The sequence below is a fragment of the Salarias fasciatus genome, chromosome 9 (genome assembly GCF_902148845.1).
Source record: "Salarias fasciatus chromosome 9, fSalaFa1.1, whole genome shotgun sequence".
Classification (NCBI taxonomy): Eukaryota; Metazoa; Chordata; class Actinopteri; order Blenniiformes; family Blenniidae; genus Salarias; species Salarias fasciatus.
Window position 1 is genome coordinate 7,202,012 of NC_043753.1, and position 23,376 is coordinate 7,225,387.

Genomic DNA, 23,376 nt, shown 5'->3' on the forward strand with positions numbered 1-23,376 from the left:
AAAATGTGCGCAGGAATTCGCGGGGATTATTCAGCTCAGAGTCAGACATCCATCCGCAGGAGGACTCTCCTGCTCCTCCTGCGCTGCCGCCGCCGCCGCCGCCACTGCGCCCGGGGTGGGTTAAAGTTCAACACCTCGTGCCACCGGCAGGTGAGCGGAGCGACGAGGCCGGGCGGGTACTCTGGACTTTATCCCTCTCCAAACACTGTGCCTGGCACGGCCTGGGTCCTCTGCTCAGTATCATCCACAGGCGGGAGAATGTGGAACATTATGCGTTAAAGTGGGAAAAAGCAGGAACTCCAGAGGTCAACGACTGGGAAAGTGAAAGTTCCATTTCCAAGTTGGAGCGTTGTCATGGAAACAAGAAATATTCTTTTCTCTTCTATTAGATTTTACTTTATTATACATACAGCGGAAACATTCTGGATGAAAGAATAAAAATAAGATATACGAAGTTATTTTTTTTTTTTACAAACACACTGCACATCTGTAAATAAATGCTGTATTAAGCTGTCTTGAACCAAAGAGGTGGAGACTGTGCAGAAGCAGACTCAGTTCATTATGAATAGTTTTAGTGAGTAAGAAATATCTGTAGAAAACCAATGAACACATGGAGAACATGCAAACTTCCGACTAAAAAGGAATCTCCAATGCATCCCATTTATTCGTGTTTGCAACACACATTGTTTTTGGAGACTGTAATTTCTGAGAACTGTGCTAGATTCTTTTTGTCCTCCTCCCTTCACCACCTGCCAGAAGCAGTCGACAGCTCTGGCTCCGTTCAGAAACAGCTCCCTCTATTCCCGCTCACTGACATTTCATTTCTGGCTGCACAAGGGGGCAAATTAGGAAAAACCCTGACAGTAATGAGGTAAATTAGGCTTCTTTCAATCAAACGGTGAAGACCAAACACGCGAGAGCAGCTCCAGAAGGCCCGGACAGTGAGCCAAATGGCTGTGACAGATAAACACCGGGATAATTACGCACGTTTGTCACATGGTCGGACCCATCACTGCAGAAATAACTGAAGCTGAAAAACTGAGCTGACCTACATAATCCACACTGACCCAATAAACTCACCGGACGACTCTGCAGAACTGTCAAAATTAGGCCTGGATGTCAGAGTTGATCTAAAAGAAGACTTTAAAAAAAGCTGCTTTAAACGGATTACCGTTTGTTTTCATTTAGATAGAAGCTTACACATTCCTGCACAGCTTAGAATTCTCATTTAATTTCATTTAGAATGCTCTTAGCTGTTGCATAATGTTACACACGTGGCTTTAATAACTTTCTGTGCCTAATCCTGACATGATGCAGAGGTAATATTTAAAGCCGCCAGAGGAGGTCAGTGTGGCTTCACGGAAACATCAGACGAGGACAGAATCCACTGTGGCGCAGTCTTTCAACATCAATTATGTCAAGTCAGTCAGGAGGGCTTCAGCCTCATCATTACCGTGACAGCTGAGTGTGTTTCAGTGGATGTGATGACAACTGACAGCAAAACAAAAATAGTCCAAAGCAACTGAAGGGAAGAGTAACAAGAGACCTCCTGTTGATTTTTTTCATTCTTCAGATATTAACAATAATGAGTTTTCTGCTGCTGTCTCAGTCAGTTACTGGCAAATGGAAAATGCTCCACTTTTTAGTGGGGAAAAGAAAATCAGTGTTTTCTGACTGGGGGCTTCTCAGTGAGAATCTATCCTGATGTGTGTTTATTCATATAATACAGAGACTGATGCCAAATTACCAGAATAACTTTATTTACTGATTTAATGGATAATTCAGTGTAAAATTGCCAAGCTTGTACTCATCTTAACATTTATAACATACATATGCACAGCTATTATTTTTTAAGTCGAAGTGAGGCTGGTGTGAAATTACAAGCGCACATCTATATATCTATCTTGGAAATGTGAATTTTTTTCCAACTGGTAACTTCAGGATTTCCAGCTTTGCAACTTCCGAGTTGGAAGCCCCCCCCCCACACACACACACCCGCTGGATGAGTAAACCAGTAATTCTGTGTTTCGGTGCGATCCTCCTCTTCCTCTTCCTCCTCCTCCTCTTCCTCTTCCTCTTCCTCCTCCTCCTCCTCCTCCTCCTCCTCCTCCTCCTCCTCCCTCCTCCAGGATGCGGGACTGCGCGGCGCTGCGCTCTGCGCTCTCCTCGCTGCGCGCACACGCAGACGCGCCGCTCATCAGCAGCAGGACGGTCGGAGATTCGCGCTCCCGGATCCCATTATTTCTTCTTTTTGTAAAGAATTTTTTTCCCCTCAGCTTTCCTTTTTTTGTTTTTTCCCCGATTTTAATTTTATTATAATTTTTTTTTTTTTTTAATTGACGCCAAATCTCACCCTCATCTGAGTGGTGACAGCATGAGGGAAGCCGCACGTTTGGGATAATTATTTCTCTTTATTTCATTCTTTTTTCTTTCTTTTTTTCCCCTTCTTTTTTACATTTTAAATTATGGTTCGCTTCAAATGTCCACTTTCCCGGAGCTGCAGCTGAGGTTTCATTCAAAGTCCTGGACTGGATTCTCAGCGTGATGGATACAAATGAGTGCGCAGTGCTTAAACTTTTTGTCATTGGGGTTTTGGGTGAGTACGAGTCACTTTTTTCCTGTTACATTCTGTTGAAAACCTCTCTCCACACACGCACCAAACTCAGCCCTTTAAAGTGATGCGGAGAGAGAAACGCCTCAGCACCGCTCCGGTCTGATGCCTTTCGGAAGTGGAGGGAATCACCGCAGAAATGATCGCGTGCTTGTGCGTCTGTGATCTGCACATTGACAGCTAAAGTGCATGCACCGCGTGCGAGGCTGCAAAGTGCAAATAATGAGGCTCTCTAAGAAGTCTCGGGGACACGAATCCCTTTCTCATGGGGCGTGCACTGAGCGGGGAGCGCTCCGGATTGTACCGTGGCATCATGCCCCAGTGGACAAACCTGACCTATATCGTGGCCAATGGGAATTTGTGGATCTGGCTCATTAGCTGGTGGTAAAAGGATGAAATCATGTATGAAATCATGTTTCATGTGGTGCCGTGGCTTTGCCTCACAAATCCACACTCCAGACACCACATCCACTGCAGCCAGGATTCAGATGTGTTAATTGAAGCCGTGGATCGTGCTCTGTGTTGACTTCAGTCTTCACTGGTGGTGGGTATTGCTTGGGGGTGGGGGTGGGGGGGGGGGGGGGGGTCATGTGAAGAAGAAGCATGAATCTGAGTAATCTGCTGGATCCCGTGATGGCTGTAGTAGTGTGAGTCACAGATGAAGAGCAGCTCTCTTTCCAGGATATCGCTGAGCAGCCTCAGAGTGGACACCCGAAAGTCAATTTTCTGTTTTTGTGGTTCAGAGGTGCTTCGACTCTTATCTCCAGGCGCAGCGCTGCTGTTTACCAGGAGCATCTTCAGGGGTAAACACACATGACGGCATCAAGCACTACCTCTGTGAAGCCATGTGGGAAAGTCAGCCTCTGACTGGAGGATGTGGTTTGTGTCCTGCCAAGACCTTCAGCCCGAGTTGCTCTGGACCTCAGCCATGTGACAGCTGTTACCCTCGCAGCAGAGCTCTACCAAGCAGAAACCTTGGCTATTTTCAGACTTGAGGCATCCACCTCTGCAATATCTTATCCTAGTGTATAGAAAAGTGAGTGATGTGCATTCAGAGCTGATGGATTTCACTGCAGGTGCTGAGAAAAAAAGCAGTAAAACGTCGCGTTTCCGCGCGGAGAAAGACACACTTGCGCAGTCTCCCCGGGATTGTGAAGAAGAAAGTTGGGAAACCAGATGCCGCCTGCTCCAGAAAATCCCAAACACGTCGCACCGAGTCACTGTGATCTGCGAGGTTTTAATGCACGACCACTGTGGTGCCTGCAGTGGAGACGAGAGGTTCCCATCTGCACTGCAGAAAACACAGATTCCCACTGACTGTGAAGCATCTGCTTAGTCTAATAAACATCTATTCATGAGCTCTCACAGCGAGGGAAAACGCCTCGGGCTTCTTCTGTTCCTCTGCCATCTGAAGAAAAAGGGAAAAGTCTCAAGATTCCCCCTTTTTAAAAATGCAGTTTACAGATGTGCGGCGGGCTCCCCGTCAGTTCCCGCGGCTGACTGGAGGATCTTCATCACCTGCACATTCCGTCAGCTGAAGAAAACATTCAGAAAATCCTAACGACAACTCAGATCATTGCCTCGTTTATTTGTTCAGCTTCAAGGGTGAAAGTATGTCAGCAGATCCAATTAAAGGAGACTAACGACAGCAATAAAACCAATTCTGACTCATTACTGTCCAGCGAGCAGCTCATATTTCAAAATCTGGACTGGAAATCCTCCCGTGGAGCTAAATGATGTTGCTAAAATGCATCTGATTATCGCAAATGAGGTTGGTTTGTGCAAAATAAATAGTTGGTTCATTTAAAAACAACAATGCGTGTTAAACTGATGAAAACATCCTCGCAGTAGAAGGATACTTCATTCCTATATAATACCCAACTGAAGACGCGATTCTCGAGGAAATATAATCCCAGTCACATATATGCACCTCATTTAACACAAGTTAAGTATGTGTATAAGGGAAAGTTACAGAGTCCAAAATAATTCCACATACCTTACTTAAATCCTGTTTCTTAGGTGTATAATATGCACTTTTGGTTTTTGTGACAGAAACCAGATTTTCACTCATTAACCCAGAAGAGTCACAACAGCGCAAAAGCCACAACACGAAGACAAGAACACAATAAAGAACAGGACATAATTGTGATGATTAAAAGTTGACCTTTTGTATATTTCATCTCTGCAGCCGGTTCACCGAGGAAGTCCTCTGCTCACTCAGTTATTCCATTGTTTGCTTTCACGTTGTGGCTTTTTACCCACTTCTGTTGAATCTTTCAAAATCTTTTTGCAGTTTCTGCATTCAAGTGATAGATTTTGGATCCCTAAAAAAGATCCTGAAATGATTAAAAAAAAAAAAATCTGCAGCTACTGAATTTGTGTTGCAGCTTTTAGAGTCAGGATGCTTTCCTGCTGAGGTTTATGCTTGTTCCAGCTTTTGTAGTCCCAGTGTTTGCTTTCCCTCTGTGACTTGTGCGGTCACGTTGTGGCTTTTTGTTTTGCAAGTCATGCATTCATGTACATGTGTTGAGCTCCAGCCTTCCAGGCTCAGTGTCCTGCGTGTTTTCCGTCTCTCCTGGTTGCACAGCTGATTGTAATAAGTGACTTGTTACTGTGCTTTTTTTACAAGCTTGATGAAGACGTTGTCTTCAGATCGAGATCTGTTGAGGCAGGAAGACGTATAAAACAAGCGGAACGCAGTTTGACACCTCTTAATGTTTCCACCTGTACAATTATATGCATTTGTGCTTGTATACTGCTCTGATATGCTCATGCATTCACGCTGAAGCTTTTTTATGTGTTGTTTTTGTTTGAAATGTTTTGGCTTATGCATTTGAGTTGTAACTTGCTTTTTTTCCGAGCAGATTATGGATTTATGTAGCAGATAAGTTGAGTGTAGCGTTGTACCTGACACCATTTTCTCAGCGGTGTTGCAGCGTTTGCGTCTGAATTGTCCTGTCATTGCATTTGGGTTGCAGCTTTTACATTTCTCTTGTGGTGTTTGCATTTGTGAGGCTTCTGTATTAATGTTGTAACGTATGCATTTGTGTTGTGACTTTTACAGTGCTGTTGCAGTTTTTAGGGCAAAGCTTCAGGGCCAAATACTTTTCGTAAAGAATGTGACGTTTTGCAGAAAAAGAGGGATTTGAAAATCCTCCAGAGATTCCACTCACCTGGTCAAGTAACCTCATCCACACACAGCAAAACACAGTCACCCTGTCCAGACTGCAGATTTGACCTCTGTTCATCATATCTGTTTGTATATCAACACTTAGAGTGAAAATTGTGCAAAATAGCACAGCTTGCACTTTTACTAGCGATTGCCCTGCCCGTTCGGTGACACTGTTCCTCCTCAGATCAGCCGCGATGCTTCCACCGAGAAACTGTGTTAAGAGGGATTAATCTTTCAGGCTCCTGTTAAAGATTCATGGCCCAGCAGGGGCTTGAACTCTGCCTTTCACGGCCCGTCTTGACCACATCGCAGTCAAACCCTGGTGTCTGACCGACTCTCCGATCGCTGCTGAAATGAACAAAACACCATCTGGTCAACAGACTTTGGAGGTGCTTTTTGCTTTAGGGACTCTCAAAGTAACTCATCAGATATCTGTGAAATATGCCAGATAATCACTGTAGTTAGAAGTTCCAGGAAGAAGAGGCAGTTCAGAGTGTTTTCACAGTCTGGATTAGAACTCATGTTGATGTATTAGAAACTGAACAAGCAGTCCAAGTCTAATGGCGTTAAATGATTTAATGAAAATTGAACTAATGCACACACTAAGAGTGAGCAGGCTTCCTGAATTGATTAGTTGCTCCACTGAAGTGCAGTTTTTCTCTTTTCTTTTTATGTTTTTGGCTGATATGAAATGGCTCTTACTCCAGGCGTATCAAAAAAACACAAATAAGAAACTCAATGCACGAGAAAAAAGTGTTTTTTTCTCTGTCTGTGGAGCATTTGACTTTAATACGCTCAAACTCATTTAGAGATCTTTCTGCTCAGAGATGGAAGTGTGGTTTAGAGACTTCACTCAAGAGCGCAGAGCGAGAGAAGGGCAGTCGCTTCTCAATATTCTATTGAGAGAGTTTCTGGGAGATTTTGAGTCACAGAATTCATGGGAATGAGTTCACCTGAATTAGATGTGTCGTTCAAGTCCGGGTCTAATGGGAGCCGCCAACACGCAATGGTCACCAGACGATTCAGCCAAAAGGTAATTTTCCACTGCAGTGAACAATAATAGAAGAATTAACATGTAAATGTTGAGCTTCAGAGGAACATTGAACACCTGTGAAGCCTTGAAGAGGTAAACCCTTAATTTTTCCAGCTTGAAGTATGTGGGTATGTGTTTATTGAGCTGTATCTCCTGAGTGGGCTCAGCCCGACGGCGACATGTTTGGAAATAAAAACAGAGACGTTCGCTTTCCAGACGCTGACAGCCCGTACGCTCACTGCAGGAGCTGCCCACAAACACCCAGGGCAGATACACACACCACGTTCTGACAGGCAAAGAAAGATTACAACCACGCTTCTGCTTCAGTGGATTTAATACAGTGATTCAAGAGCTTCAGCTGGAAATATGTAGAATATTTAGTTACAAAGTTTTCTCAAATCACTTGTTCAACCCAATATTTGGATGTTTCCTTCCTTTCTGAATATGCTTGGAATAATAGAATCTGTTGGTTTTACTACATGTTTTGGATGAAGTTAAGTGAGACGCCTGGTTGGACTCATTTGGTGAAATGTGACTGATGTCTCTCCACTGTAAAACACAAAATCCGTCAGTTTTCAGCATTGTGTTTGCCACATTACAGGTCCCAGGGCACCCCTTGTCAGTGGACCCCCCCCCCCAACCTTCTGATTCGGCTCCAGCAAAGCCAAACAGTGGCAGACGCAATCGCTCTCACGAGCACAGGAGCCTTCAAAGTGCAAGCGCTGGGCAGATTCCCAGGTCTGCTTTACATTCTGAAGAGTGACTTATCAGCAGAGCAAGGCAGAGTCCCGGCTCCCGCCATGATCTCTGATCTCTGGCGCCCCACAAGTGGCCCAAACTTTTACATGTCAAGAGTCTTTACAGACTGTGGAGATTGTTTAAACCAGCAAGCACACCGTAGATCAAGAACCACATTTAACCCAATTTCATCAGACCAATGAAATATCATTTTAATAACCTTTCCACTGAAACTTTCTAGTTTCTCTTTGCTGTAGAGCAGAGTAAACATGATGAAAATATCGATATCTTTGGAAAAATATACAATTATAACTAAAAATGACTACGATCTGAACATAAAACCACGTTTAATTAAATGTAGGAGAACTTCTCCTGTAGCTGTTGCATTCTGTATGTTTTCACAAACCCTCACAAACATGGCTTTAAGACTAGTTTCATAGCAACAAGGAAGCAACTTTCATCAAAAATCAATGTGCTGTTTGAAATCTTTACCATGTCCTAGGTGATTTGGTGGGCTGGTTTGGGGCTTCTCGCAGGCCGGTTTTGGTCCACAGGCCTTATGCTTGACACCGCTGGTGTGAATATTTAACTTCCAGTCTGCATCACTCGCTAAGTGTTGTTACTGTCGTTGTCACAGTTTCATATTTAATGAATAAGACTAAAGTAGTGCGACACTAACAGCTGCTGCAGTGCGATCTCAATATGTTTTATTAATTCAAAGGAAAGTTCTTCGTCTCTTTCCCTCCCTGCGTTTAATTCTAGTTTCTAATTTAGAACAATGGAAATGAGAGGAGCACACCGACACAAAGGGGCTCCACCAAACACTGTCACGGTCCTCGAGCTTATTCATCCTGAACAAAGGTTCCAATTAAGGCCGTGGAGTCATTATTCCCCTCATAACAGCTCGGTGTCCGCTCAGTCGGTGACTCAGCACTGTGACTTGAATGTGTGACTCGGGGTTTCATCTGCACGACTTTCCCTTCCCTCTCGGTCTCCTCCTCTCTCTTCCCCCTCTTTTGTGTCTCCGTCAGGCAGACGAACGACTCGTTGGAGCCGTCCGAGGCTGAGCTTTGACATTTCAGACAGCTTTTCCCTTCAGTGCCATCCGTTTCTCTGACACGACACCGACCGATGGGAGGGATCAGGTGTAAAAAAGACTTGTCCGTTAACCTCTGCTGATCTGTCCATTTGTGTGCCTGCGATGAGATTTTGGCCGCAGTCGGAGTGATAATGCATTCCTCCGCTGTGCTCTGGCTTTTATCACACTTGCCTTTGCCAAAAGGGGCTGTAATTATTGGCCGGGACAAGTTGACATATTTATTGAAGATCTGGTGTTGGGGGGGGGTGCAGGGGCGGCCTCGCTCACAGGGGTGAAGTGTTCACCACTGCTGTGCTTCAGCAAATTAAAGAATAAAATCAACTGTTTTCATAAGACAAAATTGAGATGAAATGAAGAAATGGAAAAGAAAATGCCCGATGCCAGGTAGGCTGCATTCCTGATGAGCCAAATCCCACCGTAAAGAAACAGATTTACCCGTGAAGAAAAAGTGAATGGGATGCTCTGGATTTACACTTTTGGCTCGTTCTGTGCAGCCAAGCAGCCTTGTTTTTCTAGGAAGCTTACATAATTAATGCTACAACGTACAAATGTTTGTTTGGTCTTCGCCGGATGCAAAAGGCTGCAGCACTTATGTGGTTTGAAGGAGAGAGAGATGACACAGAGTGGCTGCAGGCCGTTTTCAGCTTTTATGTTTTGGAATTAAACGCTTGTCTGAGACTGAAGAGGAGTGCGTGGGGAATGCTGATTAAATCCCCAAATTCTGCCGCCTCTTTAATGCAGTCTTCCATTTCCAGTTGATTATCTTTGTTAACGAAAAACAAATCGGGGGACTCGTGAAGTGTGCCGACTCTCGCGAATCTCTGCTGTAATTGCATCGGTGTTCCTTATCTACTACCAAAAACCACGCACCCTGCACTGTTGCCTCAAAACATGCCAGATGAGACGATTCTGTTTTCGAGCTTCGGCATGGAGAAAATGTTGGGTGAAGCAGCTTCAGCAGCCCCTGTAAAAAAAAAAAAAAAAAAAAAAAAGCCATGATAGCTCATGGACAGATGGATTCTCCCCACAGGGGCCTATTTCGCTGAAGCTTGGCTGTAATTTTCCTCTCCGCATGGTAAATGGACGGCATTTAGACGGAGCCGTTACAGCGAAAGCCCTTCGCGATGCCTCACATTTACCCACGACACGCTGCTCCACCACCTCGGCGGCTGCTGTCGCCCCACATGCGAACCAACTGTGTAATAGCTTACAAGAAAACCCCCCCCCCCCAAAAAAAGGGAGCATTTTCTCTCCAGAAAGTCCCCTGTCATGGATTTTCTCCTCTCCAGCGATGGCATTTTATTTCTGTCTCTTTTCGTCATGGCCATCCAGGAGTCCCCCGCTTTTTTTTCTCCTCCCTCCCCCCCCACCCCGCTACTTCCTGCTTTTGTTTGCCAAGTACCCAGAGTTTCTCTGAGCCTTTCACATCTGTGTCATTCTCTGGTCTCGTCTTCCTCTCCCCCCTCCTTGACCCTCACGCCGTGAGGGGCTCGTCGTAGGAAAAAAGGTCTGTGTGGTACCAGTGAGTCATTACACTGCTGGCATTGCAGAGTGCGCCAGTCGACTGCTGTTTTTAATGACAGTCATTAGGTGTGACGTCCTGATCATGTTCATGTGCAGTATTAACCGAATCGCGCTCAGAAAATCCCCACTAATTGTTAATTTGGACACTCAGGGGAGTTTCATGACTCAGTTGATGGCTCCACAACCAGGGTGTAATTTACTGGGTGGGTTCGTGTCTCTGTTCTTCTTCTAAATCCTCATATTCATGTAACCGTCCGTCATTTAATTTCATTCACCTCATTCGTTAATGTCTCGATCGTTCATCTTTCCATCCAGCCGATTATCGAGTCATCCATCGTCAAGCTCTAAAGCTTTCTGTCATCCTCCTGGTCCGCCAGCTTTCCATCATTTCTCATCATCTGTTCATCCATCGTTATTCTTTTACAAATCGACCTTCCTGCATTTCTTTTGTCCATCCATCCATCCATGCATCCATCCATCCATCTATCCATCCATCCATCCATCCATCCATCCTTCCATCCCTCTATCATCCATCCATCCATACATGCATCCATTCATCCATCCATCCATCCATCCATCCATCCATCCATTCATCCATCCATCCTTCCATCCCTCTATCCTCCATCCATCCATTCATGCATCCATCCATCCATCCCTCTATCATCCATACATCCATCCATCCTTCCATCCCTCTATCATCCATGCATCCATCCATCCATCCATCCATCCATCCATGCATCCATCCATCCTTCCATCCCTCTATCATCCATCCATCCATCCATGCATCCATCCATCCTTCCATCCTTCTATCATCCACCCTTCCATCTTCCATCCTTCTATCATCCATCCATCCACCCATCCATCCTTCAATCCTTCCATCCATCCATGCATCCATCAATCCTTCCATCCTTCTATCATCAACCCGTCCATCTTCCATCGTTCTATCATCCATCATCCATCCATCCATCCATCCATCCATCCATCCATCCATCCTTCTGTCATCCACCCTTAAATCCATCCTTCCATCATCCATCCATCCATCCATTCCTCAATCCTTCCATCCATCCATTCTTAAATCATCCATCCATCCATCCATCCATCTATCCTTAAATCCATCCATCCATCCATCCATCCATCCTTCCATCATCCATCCTTAAATCAATCCATCCATCCATCCATCCTTCAATCCTTCATCCATCCATTCTTCCATTCATCCATCCATCCATCCATCCATCCATCCATCCATCCATCCATCCATCCATCATCCATTCATCCATGATCCATCCATTCATCCAGAAGAGAAGTTTGTAAAATGGATTTTCTCCAGTTCATGACTCAAAGAGAACATTCAGTTTTTTCCAACTCACATTTTTATCTTTTGAAGCACGTTGATCACCAGTTTGTTTATTCACTTTTGTACATCTTCAGATATACAGTCCGCACTGATCAGATAACGACACAGAGTTGTGGGCTGTCGCTATGAAAAACAAAGATAAGACAGTGTGTTTGGAGATGGTTCGTCATTTTTGAATTTGTGGAACTCTGTTGTGAGTCAGGAGAGATCAGGAAGTTTATTACCTCTGAACTCTGTGAACGTGATGGATGGAGGTAAATGAAGGAGTTTCCAAGCATCAGACAAACATGGAAAGTTTAGATGAAGTGTTCTGGCCAGTTTTGATAAAGGAAACATCGTCTTATTTTGCTGTGGATGTGAAGAAGTTTCACTCAGTTCAAATTTAACCCCAAGCGACCAACTTCTGAGGTGAGAAGAGAGCAATAGGCAGCCTCCACTTCCCTCACTTTAAATGTGTTTCCCTCCCAGCATCTTTCCTTGTTCGATCTCTCTCGCGGAGTTTCTGTCTTCATTTCCGCCGGCCTCAGCCGCCACACCGGCTCGCAGGTAAGAAATAATTACCCGGCTGTCAATCACGGCCGGTCCCTCGGAGCTTGTTCTTCGAGAATAGAAAGCCGTCACGTCGTTCCCACTTTTAGAAAACTCATCTGCAGTGAGGAGAGGTTTCTTTTGTCTGGGAGCGGCAAAAGTTCCAAACCCAGCTGAACGCGGTGGAATAAGTCACGCCGGGTGTCTGGCAGGCCTCCTCAATTCTCTCGGCAACATTTCAAGCCGAGGCTTCTGACAGCTCGTGGCCTCGCTTCGCTGAGGAGGAAACTTAAAACACAGGAGAGTTTCTGTCACTCGCCCTCCGAAAACACAGGCTCTGTTCACTACACAGGGTTTTCAAGTGGAAAGGCTAAGCTTCCGTTGTGTTTTGGGGGTCCGTTCGCACGACAACGGAGGGAAAAACAGGAGAAAGTATGAGTAAAGAATATGCAGTTTGATTCTCCTCCTCCTGTGTCCTCGCCTCATTCCCGCACCTGGGCAGGAGCTCAGGCCGACTGCCATTAACCGAAAGGCAGAGCGGACCCGTCCGTCTCGGGGTTAACGCAGAGTGACACACAATCGCTGACACAGGCTCGGCCGCCTCACCGTCAGCACTTCACATGGGAAGCGTGTCTGAATCTGCCGGACGCAGGAACACGCTAAGAGACGAGCCGTTCCACAATCAGAGCGATCCGCAGAGAGTTGCCAGTGCCAGCCCCATCGCGTTCTGCCATGAATCTTTGTTTATGTTCACAGGACTCTGAAGGCACGTAAAATGGCCTGTCACCGAGAATAGAGCAATGGGAGTCAAATGCCCCGTGCTGCATAATTTGTAAGCAAATAAATGCATAAATAAATTCAAATAAATATCAAGTGAACAAGCAATAACCCAACTAACCGACTAGATAAATAAATAATCAGTTTATTCTGAAGTAGCTGTTTTTCTATTGAATAAAAAGATGATGAATAAATAAGTCATCACAGTTAAATTTCTGAATGCTGTATTAAAAAAACCCACATTTTTAAGAAATTAACAGTTAATAAATATGAATTGATAATAGATAATTACATCCATTGTAGTTTAATTTCTGAAACTTATAAACAAACAAACATAGCCTCATTTGTGAATTTGGAGTTTGTTATTTGGCCAGTAGCTTTCTGTCGAATATCCTGAAGTTTACCTCCGCTGTGTTTTTTCTCGCCGTGTTTTTTTTCATATTGTCTGTCTTTCTTGTTTTAAGCCCGTCTCTCCAATTTTGCTCTCAGTGTGTGTCCAATAATTCGATCATTTTTTTCCTTCATCCAGTCAGACTCGGTATTAAGGTGACCCCGGCGGGGCACCGTCTAAAAAAACTAATAACAATAAAAGTCCTTCCAGCGTTTATTACTTTGTGTCAGTTATGGGTTTTATTGCCTGTAACGGCTCCAGCCGCGACGCGAAAACTCATCAGGAGGGAATAAGAAAGGTGCGTCGCAGTGTTTGAACTGTAGAAGGAAACTTTGTGCAGCGACTCAACACTTAATAAGTAGTTCCACTGAAACAACACCAAAACTTTTACAATGTGAACTTTGGAGAATTTGAATGAGTTGATGGAGCGTATTTACTGCATGCATGTTTTTCAAGAAGATTGCTTTTCTTCTCTGTAAGAGTACCACAGGATGGTTATGTTGGAACTGATGCGATATTTAAAAAAACAGCCCCGAATTGAATTTAAAAGGCTTCTCTTTGGGTTCACCTTGTGTCGGACTGTTTGGGAGGCAGCTGTGGTCGTTTCCAGCTCTCTGTGAACCGAAATTCAATAAAACCCACACAGAAGACTAATGAATAAATGGATGTACTTTCTCCGACTGGAAAAAACTCTGCTTCTCGTGTATGGAGGTCGCCCCAACGGCACACAATGGCTTTTCATAACAACCTTGATAGATCGTTCGGCTGTGACCTGATTTTCTGAAAGTCAACCATGAATTTTGCTCGCTGACTTTGCCTGACCCTGACGAGGCTGGTTTTTTTTTTTTTTTTTTCCCTCTGTCGCAACAACATCCTCCGCTTGTTGTTTTGTCAGCTCAGGACGCGGTGACGGCCGCTTCCATCAGCCCGCCGCTGGAAGGTCGTCCATCTCCCGGTGAGACAGCTCCTCTGATAACAGGAGTGACCGACGCCGCGTTTGTTTATGGCGGATTGAAGGTCGTTCGTAAAATCAGTACTTTATATCCATCCTGTGTTACATTTCATTTATTTAACTTTGGCATCTGACAGAGTTAACTTCAGAGCCTCGTTCAGCCTCAGGGGGAAATCACTCGCCATCATGTTAACATAGAAAATAACCACGTAAATGGACGAGGAGGGAGGGATAAGTACCGACGTCTTCTTGACAGGAACAATTTGAGAAGCGCTTTGCATTTGAAACCATTAATCATGAGTCTGTTTGCCAAGCTAAAAGCGATGGAGTCACTTAAACGGCTCCCGAGTGGTTTGATAATAAAGACGGTGATGGGAGTTGTGTCGAAGTGTCGCTCGCTTTGTGTTTGCCCACACACGCCACGCCGTTTTGCTTTCGGTGTAGTTAAAAGGCGTTGTGTTTATCTGCAGCAAGGTGAAAGTGCTCTTTAAAAGCACGATATCTCCTCCAGTCACCTCCCCCTGATAACCTCCATGTTTATTTGAGGGGCTGTAAATCCTTCTGAGGAGAAAACAACAAACAAGGAAGGAATAACTAACCCGTCTCCATCCTGACATTCAAGTTAGTTCTGCTTTAAAATTCTCTGCAGTCTTCATTATACCCGTGTTATTTGAATTCTGGGGAAAGAGAATTAATTCATCATCTCGATTTTGCAGTTCAGTCCATTTCCTCCCGCTTGGCTCTGAAGTGATCTGTCAAGTACATGAAACAAACATCGTGGCCTCCTCGTTGATCTGCCTCGCTGGAGTTTATTTTTCTACAGCTGCGCAACACAGAAGGGAGAGACAGTGAAGAAGTCAGTGATCTTCAAAGAGCAGGGATTTACAGACAGAAATAAGCTTCACTTTTATTCAGCTGTGCAGTTATTACTTATTACTTTACCTTTAGAGTGGTTAATGCTTCTGTTGTTCTTGGAAATGAGTGAAAACAATTGAAGTCTTATAAATTAGCTTGAATTATTTGACATCACATGGTTAATTATTTGATCTGTGCTTCATTTATTCTATTTATTGAATGCATCCCGTTTTCTAGGTGTTCCTACATGCTGCCTTGTAAAGGTGTGCCTCAGGGCTCCATACACGGACCACTGCCGTTTTTTTTTTCTGCTCTGCTTCCGCAACGTTTTCAAGTGAAAATGGAAAACTTTTGTTCCGTTTTTGTGCTCCAAAAGTGCAACTTTTGAGTTTGTTTCGGGTGACTCTTCGACATTTGTGGAGATGGAGATTTGAACCTGCAACCTTCCGACTGAGTCAACCAAAAAAACAGACCTCCAAAACAAAACGAAGGCTTTCGGTTGAAATGGTCTGAGGCCTCTTGCTGGTTGAAATGCTGCAGCCTTCATTTCATTTCAGTTTTGACCGTTGTTGTAGTTTTCCTTTTCGTCCATCCACTTGCCCGTCACGCCGGTTCTTTCACCCCGAGCCTCAGCTGTGCAGTCGGGTTGAGCCGCAGTTTCCTCTGTAGCTGTACTCACATTGACACGTTATATCTGTCGCTGACTCATGAACACACGGATTACTGCGCTTCACTGATTCCTTCAAGTCTTTAGCAGCTGTTACTCTGGCTTTTTTTTTTTTTTTTTCTCGCTCCTCACTGAGCATCTGCACCATTTCTTCAAAGTCTGCTTGGCTGAGTTTCCACTTTCAGGGAGAGTGACTCCAGAAATAAATGATGCTCAATGTAAAAACCTGAATGATTGAAACTACTCGGATACATTCTTCTTTTTTTAATGCATTGCCTCTATTGTAGAAACTCAGAAGTTTGTGCTTTCATCTCAGATCAGATCCCATTTAATTAACCGGTCTTGCAGAAAAACTAGAAACTTCCAAATGTTTGATTTGCTTGTCTCGTTGCTGTGTTTGGCCGGCTGCTTCTAAACATCTCTCAATGTTCTCCAGACAGACATCTTTTCCCTGAAATGGAATGAAAATGTTTTTTATTTTACTCAGAAATGTACAATGTGACATCGGACTGTCTGATCTGAAGGTGGATGATGAATGAAGGCCAGGTTTAAACCAACTTTAGAGAGAAGTCAGTGTTTTCCTTTATACTTTATACTTTAAAAACGCTTCACCCATCTTTCTTGAGCTGAGATTTGAACGAGTTGTCCACCTGATTAAATAAAAGAAAAAAGACGATGCAATTTGGAGAATGTGATTTCATTTCTGACCATTATTGGCTTCTTTGAGCAGCTCCTCCTCTCTATTCTACAATCCCTAACCCTCCGTCCCCCTGTTTCTCCCTGAACTGATTTCCAGCAGCTTGTTTAATTGTCTACCCTGAAGGACGGACACAGAGGTGGACGACTGGTCCGGCAGGAAGAGAACGAGACAGAAAGACACCTGATTTATTTCCCTTTTTAATTCCCCTGATTAGATTATGGAAAGAGGACACGTTTTGGCTGTGGGCGTCGACACCGAGTCAGACAGAGCTTTCTTAATTTCCTGTTTAGAAAGCATGATACCGCCAGCGAAAGCTCAAACCAACAAGAGATGTTGTCTCTTCTGAGGTTCGCTTAGCAGCCAGGCAGCTTTTCCTCTAATTAAATCTGAGCTCTATTATTTAGCTTCCCGAGGCTACGGTGGTCAATTTCCAATCCGAAGTTGGCAGCTTGATCTGTGTGGTCAAGACACTGAAGCCCGAGTTTCCCCCAGTGGTGTGTGAGCACGGTCACTGTCAGTGCTGCAGTGAGTGTTTGTGGGTGATCCCGTGTTCGCACGTATCTTTTCTGAGATACAAAAGGAGAAGATGATGTGTTTTCATTTGAAATGTCATGTAATTGAGCCGAAATGCATCTGATATCGGAAAACTGATATACTGAAGTAACCTGCCTCGTCTTGCAGATGGCTGCTAGTCTGAAGCTCACCCTCATCGTTCAGATAAAAAGCCCGCAGCTGCACCATGGTGGCGCGTTGGCCGATCGATCCTTGAGCTGAAGATGTCTTTCAATTCATTTCAAGGGGAAGCTAATAAGTGGAGCCAGCTGATGTCTTCCTGTTATTGAACTCCCGCATGCAGGGAACTGAGTGAATGCCCCGCAGTCTGAGAAATTGGACTTAATTGTTTAAGAATTAACTTTGATTCCATCAGCGACTGCCTTTTCAATAAGAGTAAATCTGCTGTAATTTGAATAAGTTGTTGAAAAAGTAATTAAAGTGATGATTTGTTCAAACGATATCCGCATTTTGATGCTGAATCAGAGCTTACAGATCGTAATTGACGAGTTAATGTATTCATGGCTTCGTCATCGCCTAAAGGCCACATTAACATAAATGTTGTTTTGGTCTTTTGTTGACTGGCGGTTTCTCGGCAACAACGCGGCAAAACAAACAAAATCTTCAGTCCACATGTCACCAGTGACAGATTGGACGACGGGCGGGTTTGTGGCGCTCCAGGATTAATTGTCGGGACGTGAACAAATGAGTGAATGTGAGATGGGTTACTTCTCAGACGTTTGATTTACATCTTCAGTGTGAAAACGCCGCCTGAAGAGATCAATCTGTCAGACCGTCAGACGTCGGTTCAACACGAGATTTCACACAGTTACTGCAGATTGGCTCTCATGGCGTCAGTAAATTGAAAGGACAATGCACCAGTCTGAAACGCAGACTGTAAACCACTCAAGGATGCAGAGGCCGCCACAGATAAAAAGCTTTGCTGTTATTCATCCGTTCTGCAGAACCTTCATGTTCTGCATGTTTGAAATGTTCTGCAGCTCCAGCTTGTCAGGATTCCTCGACTATTATTGAGAATTTGAAACCACATAAGCGCCTCCTGCTCAGATGATGCAAACTTTAAAGATGTGCTTAATGAGGAAGCTTCTGAATCCAGTGAAGGAGAAACCCCTCAGTGCATAAATACATAAATACAGCACTTTGCTCACCCAGCTGGATCTGCAATCTCACCTGTAATTGTGCATGGAGGAAGTTAATAACAGAAACGACAATAATCGTTAGCTATAATGTGATAAGACTGGGCAGTGAAACATAAGGCTCCTGGGCCAAAAAAAGACCCACAAGTGGCTCCAATCTGATCGTGATATTTTTTTTTTTAACGATATGGCGATATATGATACGAACAATGAAGTTTTACAACAAGTCCAATTCTGGATCGAAGTCACTGACAATCAAACAGAGGCACTTTTATTAACAAAAAAAAAAAAAAAAAAAACAACAACAAAAAAGTGAATTATCCAGAAAAAATGTGAAAAAATGTGGCATGCATTCAAAACAAATCCATGTTTGTCGGGTTTAAACCAGCTGTGACTCATTTTAGCTGAGGGAGGAACTAGAGGAGGTCAGAGCAGTGAAAATGACAGCATGGTAACGCACAAACATCCACAAATCGAAATGTTTCAGTGCTAATAAATCAAACACATGCATGAAAATGGAATATCTTCCAATTTCAACATCATGCCAATTTTAAACTTTGTATCTTGCTGCAAACTGTGATACGTCTCCTTCAAACCTGCTGCGTAAACCGTCTTGTCTTCTTCAAAATTGAATTTTAGGAAAATGTCAATGCGTTGTACATTTCGACATATCGCCCTGTCCTGACACCAAACATTTGAATATCATCAAACATTCTCCAAAAGTCAGACATTTTCAAACTAGGTTCTGATTTATTCTGCACGCCTCCTTTCCATTTGATGCGCTGCCAAAGTAAAAGAACTCCGAAATGGGAAATTTTAAAAGCGGCAGTAAATCCTACTCTTGTGCAACTTTGAACCGCAGCCAGTTCTCTCAGGTCCAGACGACTGATGCCAGTGAATGAATCGTAGCTTCTCGCCTCCTCCCACTGTCAACGGTAACGCTGCGAGTCCTGCAGTCGGCTTGTTTGTGCAAGTCCTCTGGTTCTCCTTCCTGTTTGTGGTTAAAAGTGCCTCTGATGATAACCAGCCAGCACATCCGTCTGCGATTGTTTCTTTTTCAAAGGCATAAGAAATGACTGATAATGTGATTAAAAAGGAAGTTAATGTGTGCAGAGCGGCAGCTTGCAGCGCCATGGAAAGACACAGCTCCTAAACACAATTTCATTCTCGACGATTAATGCAAAACTCTGCAGTCAGTGCAAATATCGTGTGTTTTTCTCCCATTACTCACATCAGCTCCGCAGGAGTCTGGCACGCCACACGGTTTAACGCTTCATCACGTCACACCACATGCTCTCGCAGCGTGGAGACGTGCTCCCATTTCTCAGTATAAATAACAATGAGAGACCTTGAAGAAGTGTTTGATGGTGTTTTTGCATGAAAGCGGCGGACGCTCTGCTCACACTGCGGTGGGAACGCAAGCAGAAGTCAAAGCTTCAGAATGCGGTTTCATCACCTCAGCCACAAATATCCAGCGTGATTCTTTATTCTGTCTGCAGGAGTTTGAGAGCTTCGCTGTTCCCACAGTAACATTTCGGAATATTGAATTGAATGTTTTTATGTAATTCAAGCTGAGGAGATGTGAAACATCTGCAGTTTTGGGGAGGAATGGAAATTTTTCTCGTCACAAAAGTGACTTAATTGCCGGTTTTTGTGCGGTAAGACTTGGAACTGTTTTCTTTCAGACAGTTCAACTCCGATCAAACTCATATCAGCGCGATGAGGAGAATTACACGGCAATTTTTGAGAAAATTGGGCATAAAAGCGAGGTTGTTTGACTGTAAAAATCACTTCAATGGCCGGAAAATGCCTGCAAGAGAATCCAGAAAAGTGAAAGGCGAGCGCTCACTCTGAAAAGCACAGAGGCAATATTTGCTGTGCAGGTGCTCTTTTTTTTAAAAATCTTTTCAAAGGTTTTGACATTAAAACGAGAGAAAATCACTGTGATTGCAAAGGTTTGGTGCTTGTAAGCCTGGTAGTTTATGTATATGAACTAATTTTGAAACTTTTACACATGTGAAACGCTGAGATTACATAAGACCCGTTTACACGACGGCGTTTTCAAGTGAAAACTCTTGGTTGTCCGTTTACACGGCGACTTCATTTAGAGCGACTGACAAGCACAACTTTTTGGAGCCGGCTCCCATAGTGGAACTGACCGAAGATGGACAATGCAAAGACGACGTGTTTTCACTTGAAACGTTGCCGTGGAAACGGGGCCTGAATTGAAATGTTGTCCTCCTGTTCTGCAGCCGGGCGTTCGTGTGCTGTGTTGAAGCGGCTGCCGAGCTCGGCGCGCTCCCCGGCGGTCCGTCGTGCGTGAGGTTTATTTGCTCCTGCTGAACAGGAGCTTATGAGCCGCAGTTGTGTTTATGCTGGACGTCGTACACGAGATGTTATTTTTGGACTGCGTGAGGTTTACTGTCAGGGGGAATTAAACCCCGAGAAGCTGAAAGCCCAGGTTTGAAGCCTGGCGAGGGGAAACTTCCAGAGAATACATCTGTTCGAGTGAATTTCCTGAAGAGTTCCTCTGACGTATTGATCAGCGGGTTTTCTGCTCTCGGGGCTCGAGAAATGATTTCCTGTCTCCGTGTGCATCATCTCCAATTCCCCTTCGAGCAGAGGGCAGGAGGGTTTGAGTGTCTTTAAAAGAAATCTGCGTATGGATCCGACTTGGCAGCACCTCTCCAGACGGAGATTCGCAGGCAGCGAGCGTCGCGCTCCCGATCCGCTCCGATGAAGACGGAGGCGAGTCCCTGCAGCAGCGCGGCGGGCCGTCGCCCTCGGAGACCTTTTGTTCTGACACGGCTCGTTAGAATCAGTGACATCTCTTAAGAATCTCGATTTCAGGAATTCCCTAATTGCACATTCTTGGTCTTGTTATGTCTTCACCGTAGGTCTGAGCGAGGCTCGGCTAAAGCTCCCGTTCTGCTGAGGATTGATTGAAATGTCATGTGAATGTCACACTCTTCCCCCAATCAAACTCTATTCATAATTAAAACATCTTTTTTCAGGTTATTATTCTGGTCTGTTGAACAGAAGCAGATTAGCGCGAAAAAAAAAACAGAACTTGTTTTCCCCCAAAGGCCTTATAATCATTTGATTTCCATTTCTTGCCCTTCACAAACGGTTTGGACCTGAACTTTAAATGCAGAGTGTTTCCTGGGTCCTGAAAACTATTAAAATGTTGATTCAAGTCAGCAGGGCGGCGCAGAGTAACCTGACCGAATGGCTTTTGCTCTTTCCTCAGTCGATACAACAAAAAACTTCAGTAAAGAAACGTTAATAAATCTTTTAACCACTTTACAACTGAACGTCTAGGTTACTTTTTTAATGGCTGTAAAATTGTACAAAAATGTGCATAAATTCAGAACTTCTGTCCCTTTTATCCAATATAACTTTGAATTCCTGTCAGTTTTTCCAACATAACAGTGTATTTTTGTTGGCACTGAGAAGCTTCTTCATCTCACTGATTGTGAATCTGTGAATGGACGATCCTCAGACTGTCACAGTGACCAGAACACGAATGCAAAAACCTGCGTTCCTCTGTTGGTTTTCAACCTTCTCGTTATAAAATTTCTGTCCACGAGCAGGATGCACCTGAAATCCTGCATTAGATAAGATGAACACCACTCAGTGTGTATCGATTATCCTGTAAAACTGCAGCAGCAGCTTCTCGTCCCAATTCGGACCGGAGCGTCTTGTTATGAGGGACGAGTACTGATCACTGTAACTCTGTGCTTTCCAACCTACAGAGTCCAAAGATGTGATCACAAAGTGTCCACCTGTAAACATCCTCGCTGCTCAAACAGGAAAGCCTCTAAATTTAGCGCTCCGACTCGGTGAGAGTGTTTGTCCTGCAGGGCATCGCTCAGACTGACTCGCTGCTTCACGGCCGAGGCACTTCAAAGACACACTCGCCTTCCTGCGCTGCAGCCTGTTTGACTTTCTTCTTTCTTGATGATTCTGGATCAGAGCAAAGAGGTTGGGGGGAAAAAGAGAGAGTTAAAAGTTTGGACGATGGATTTCAAATTCGCCGAGAGACTAAATGAGAGAATTATGAAGATTCACGGCGCAGTGCTTGAAATGGATTAATTTTCCTGCTTGTTCCAGTCCCATTCAGTCACAGTCATGAAGACAGATTACATGCTCGACCCTGAACCGGCGGCTGCCTCATAATAGATGCATGTGAATCGACTAAAAGCTCCAGCTCCTCAGGAAATTTAGCTTTTTTGAGAAAACACTATCAATCAAGTCACTTGAAAAAAGGCCACATTAAAGCAAATTGGTATGAGCGCACACTGCCAAAGCAGAATTCCGAGGCTGCCTCTCTCCTGCTTGCTTGACAAACATTCAAGTGAAAAAGTTTCATTTTTGTGTTTTTGTTTTCAGAAAAGTTTCCTCTGTTTCCATAGAAACAGCAGAACTTTTAGGATGTTTGCCTTATTATCGTCTTAAGATCCATTTTACTGATTTTATTCCAAGTTTGTGTGCCCCGCAGTGTAAACATGCACAGCGTCATGCAGCCTGATAAGAAAAAACTTCACATTTAATGAAGTTTATCAGTCACACCATCGTTTCCTGTTGCCCTGAGATAGCAGCCTTGCCAACGAACCTGACGACACTTCCCTTCAAAACCAACCTGAACCAGCCGAACACTTTCTTCCTTTAAGCAAGTTCTGAAGACATTTATGTCCAAAAAAAAATCCACATTAATAAGACATTAAACCTGTCGAGGTCTTCTATAAAATGGATCCAGGCGTTAAAATGTAAAATCAAACCTTCTGTGATACTTTTGTTCAGGAGGAAATTGAAAACGGTGACAGCTGAAAATGACTTTTTGACAAGTTTCACATCAGTTTCATCAATGTTCATGTTCGCCTTCAGACACGAGCTGAAGTCCCAGACATGACGTGACGTGTGCAGTCATGAAAACAAAGATAGGAGGAAGGAACCGTGAGCAGGAGGGGGAGGTCAAAGGTCATAGAGGATGGTTGTCAGCGAATGCTTGTCCATCAGAGTAACTGTTGTCTTCTGTTTTCTTTCCAGTCAACGCCTGGATGCTGAGAGGGTTGTCAGGTGAGCACATTCATCCGTCCGTCCATTTATTTTTCCAGTATTTTAAAAAATAACTGGTCTCATAGATCAGGCTTTTCTTCTTTTCCCAGAATGTTGAGAATAAAAACTAATGATGGACAGATCTGCATGTTACGGCTTCACGACCGAGCACAGTGAGGGAGAGTTCCCACGAGACTCGGCTCTGAAA

At 44.1% G+C, this 23,376-nt stretch overlaps 1 protein-coding gene across 1 annotated transcript in view; it reads left to right on the plus strand.

Annotated features, from left to right (window-relative positions):
• Positions 1 to 2,332: 2,332 nt before the first annotated feature.
• Positions 2,333 to 23,376, plus strand: part of LOC115393974 (receptor activity-modifying protein 3) — a 31,554-nt gene continuing 10,510 nt past the window's right edge. Inside the window, exons 1-2 of the mRNA XM_030099097.1 lie at positions 2,333 to 2,596; positions 23,160 to 23,189. Coding sequence (XP_029954957.1) covers positions 2,545 to 2,596; positions 23,160 to 23,189 — 82 coding nt within the window. The 5' untranslated portion in view covers positions 2,333 to 2,544. The remainder of the gene's footprint in view (positions 2,597 to 23,159; positions 23,190 to 23,376) is intronic.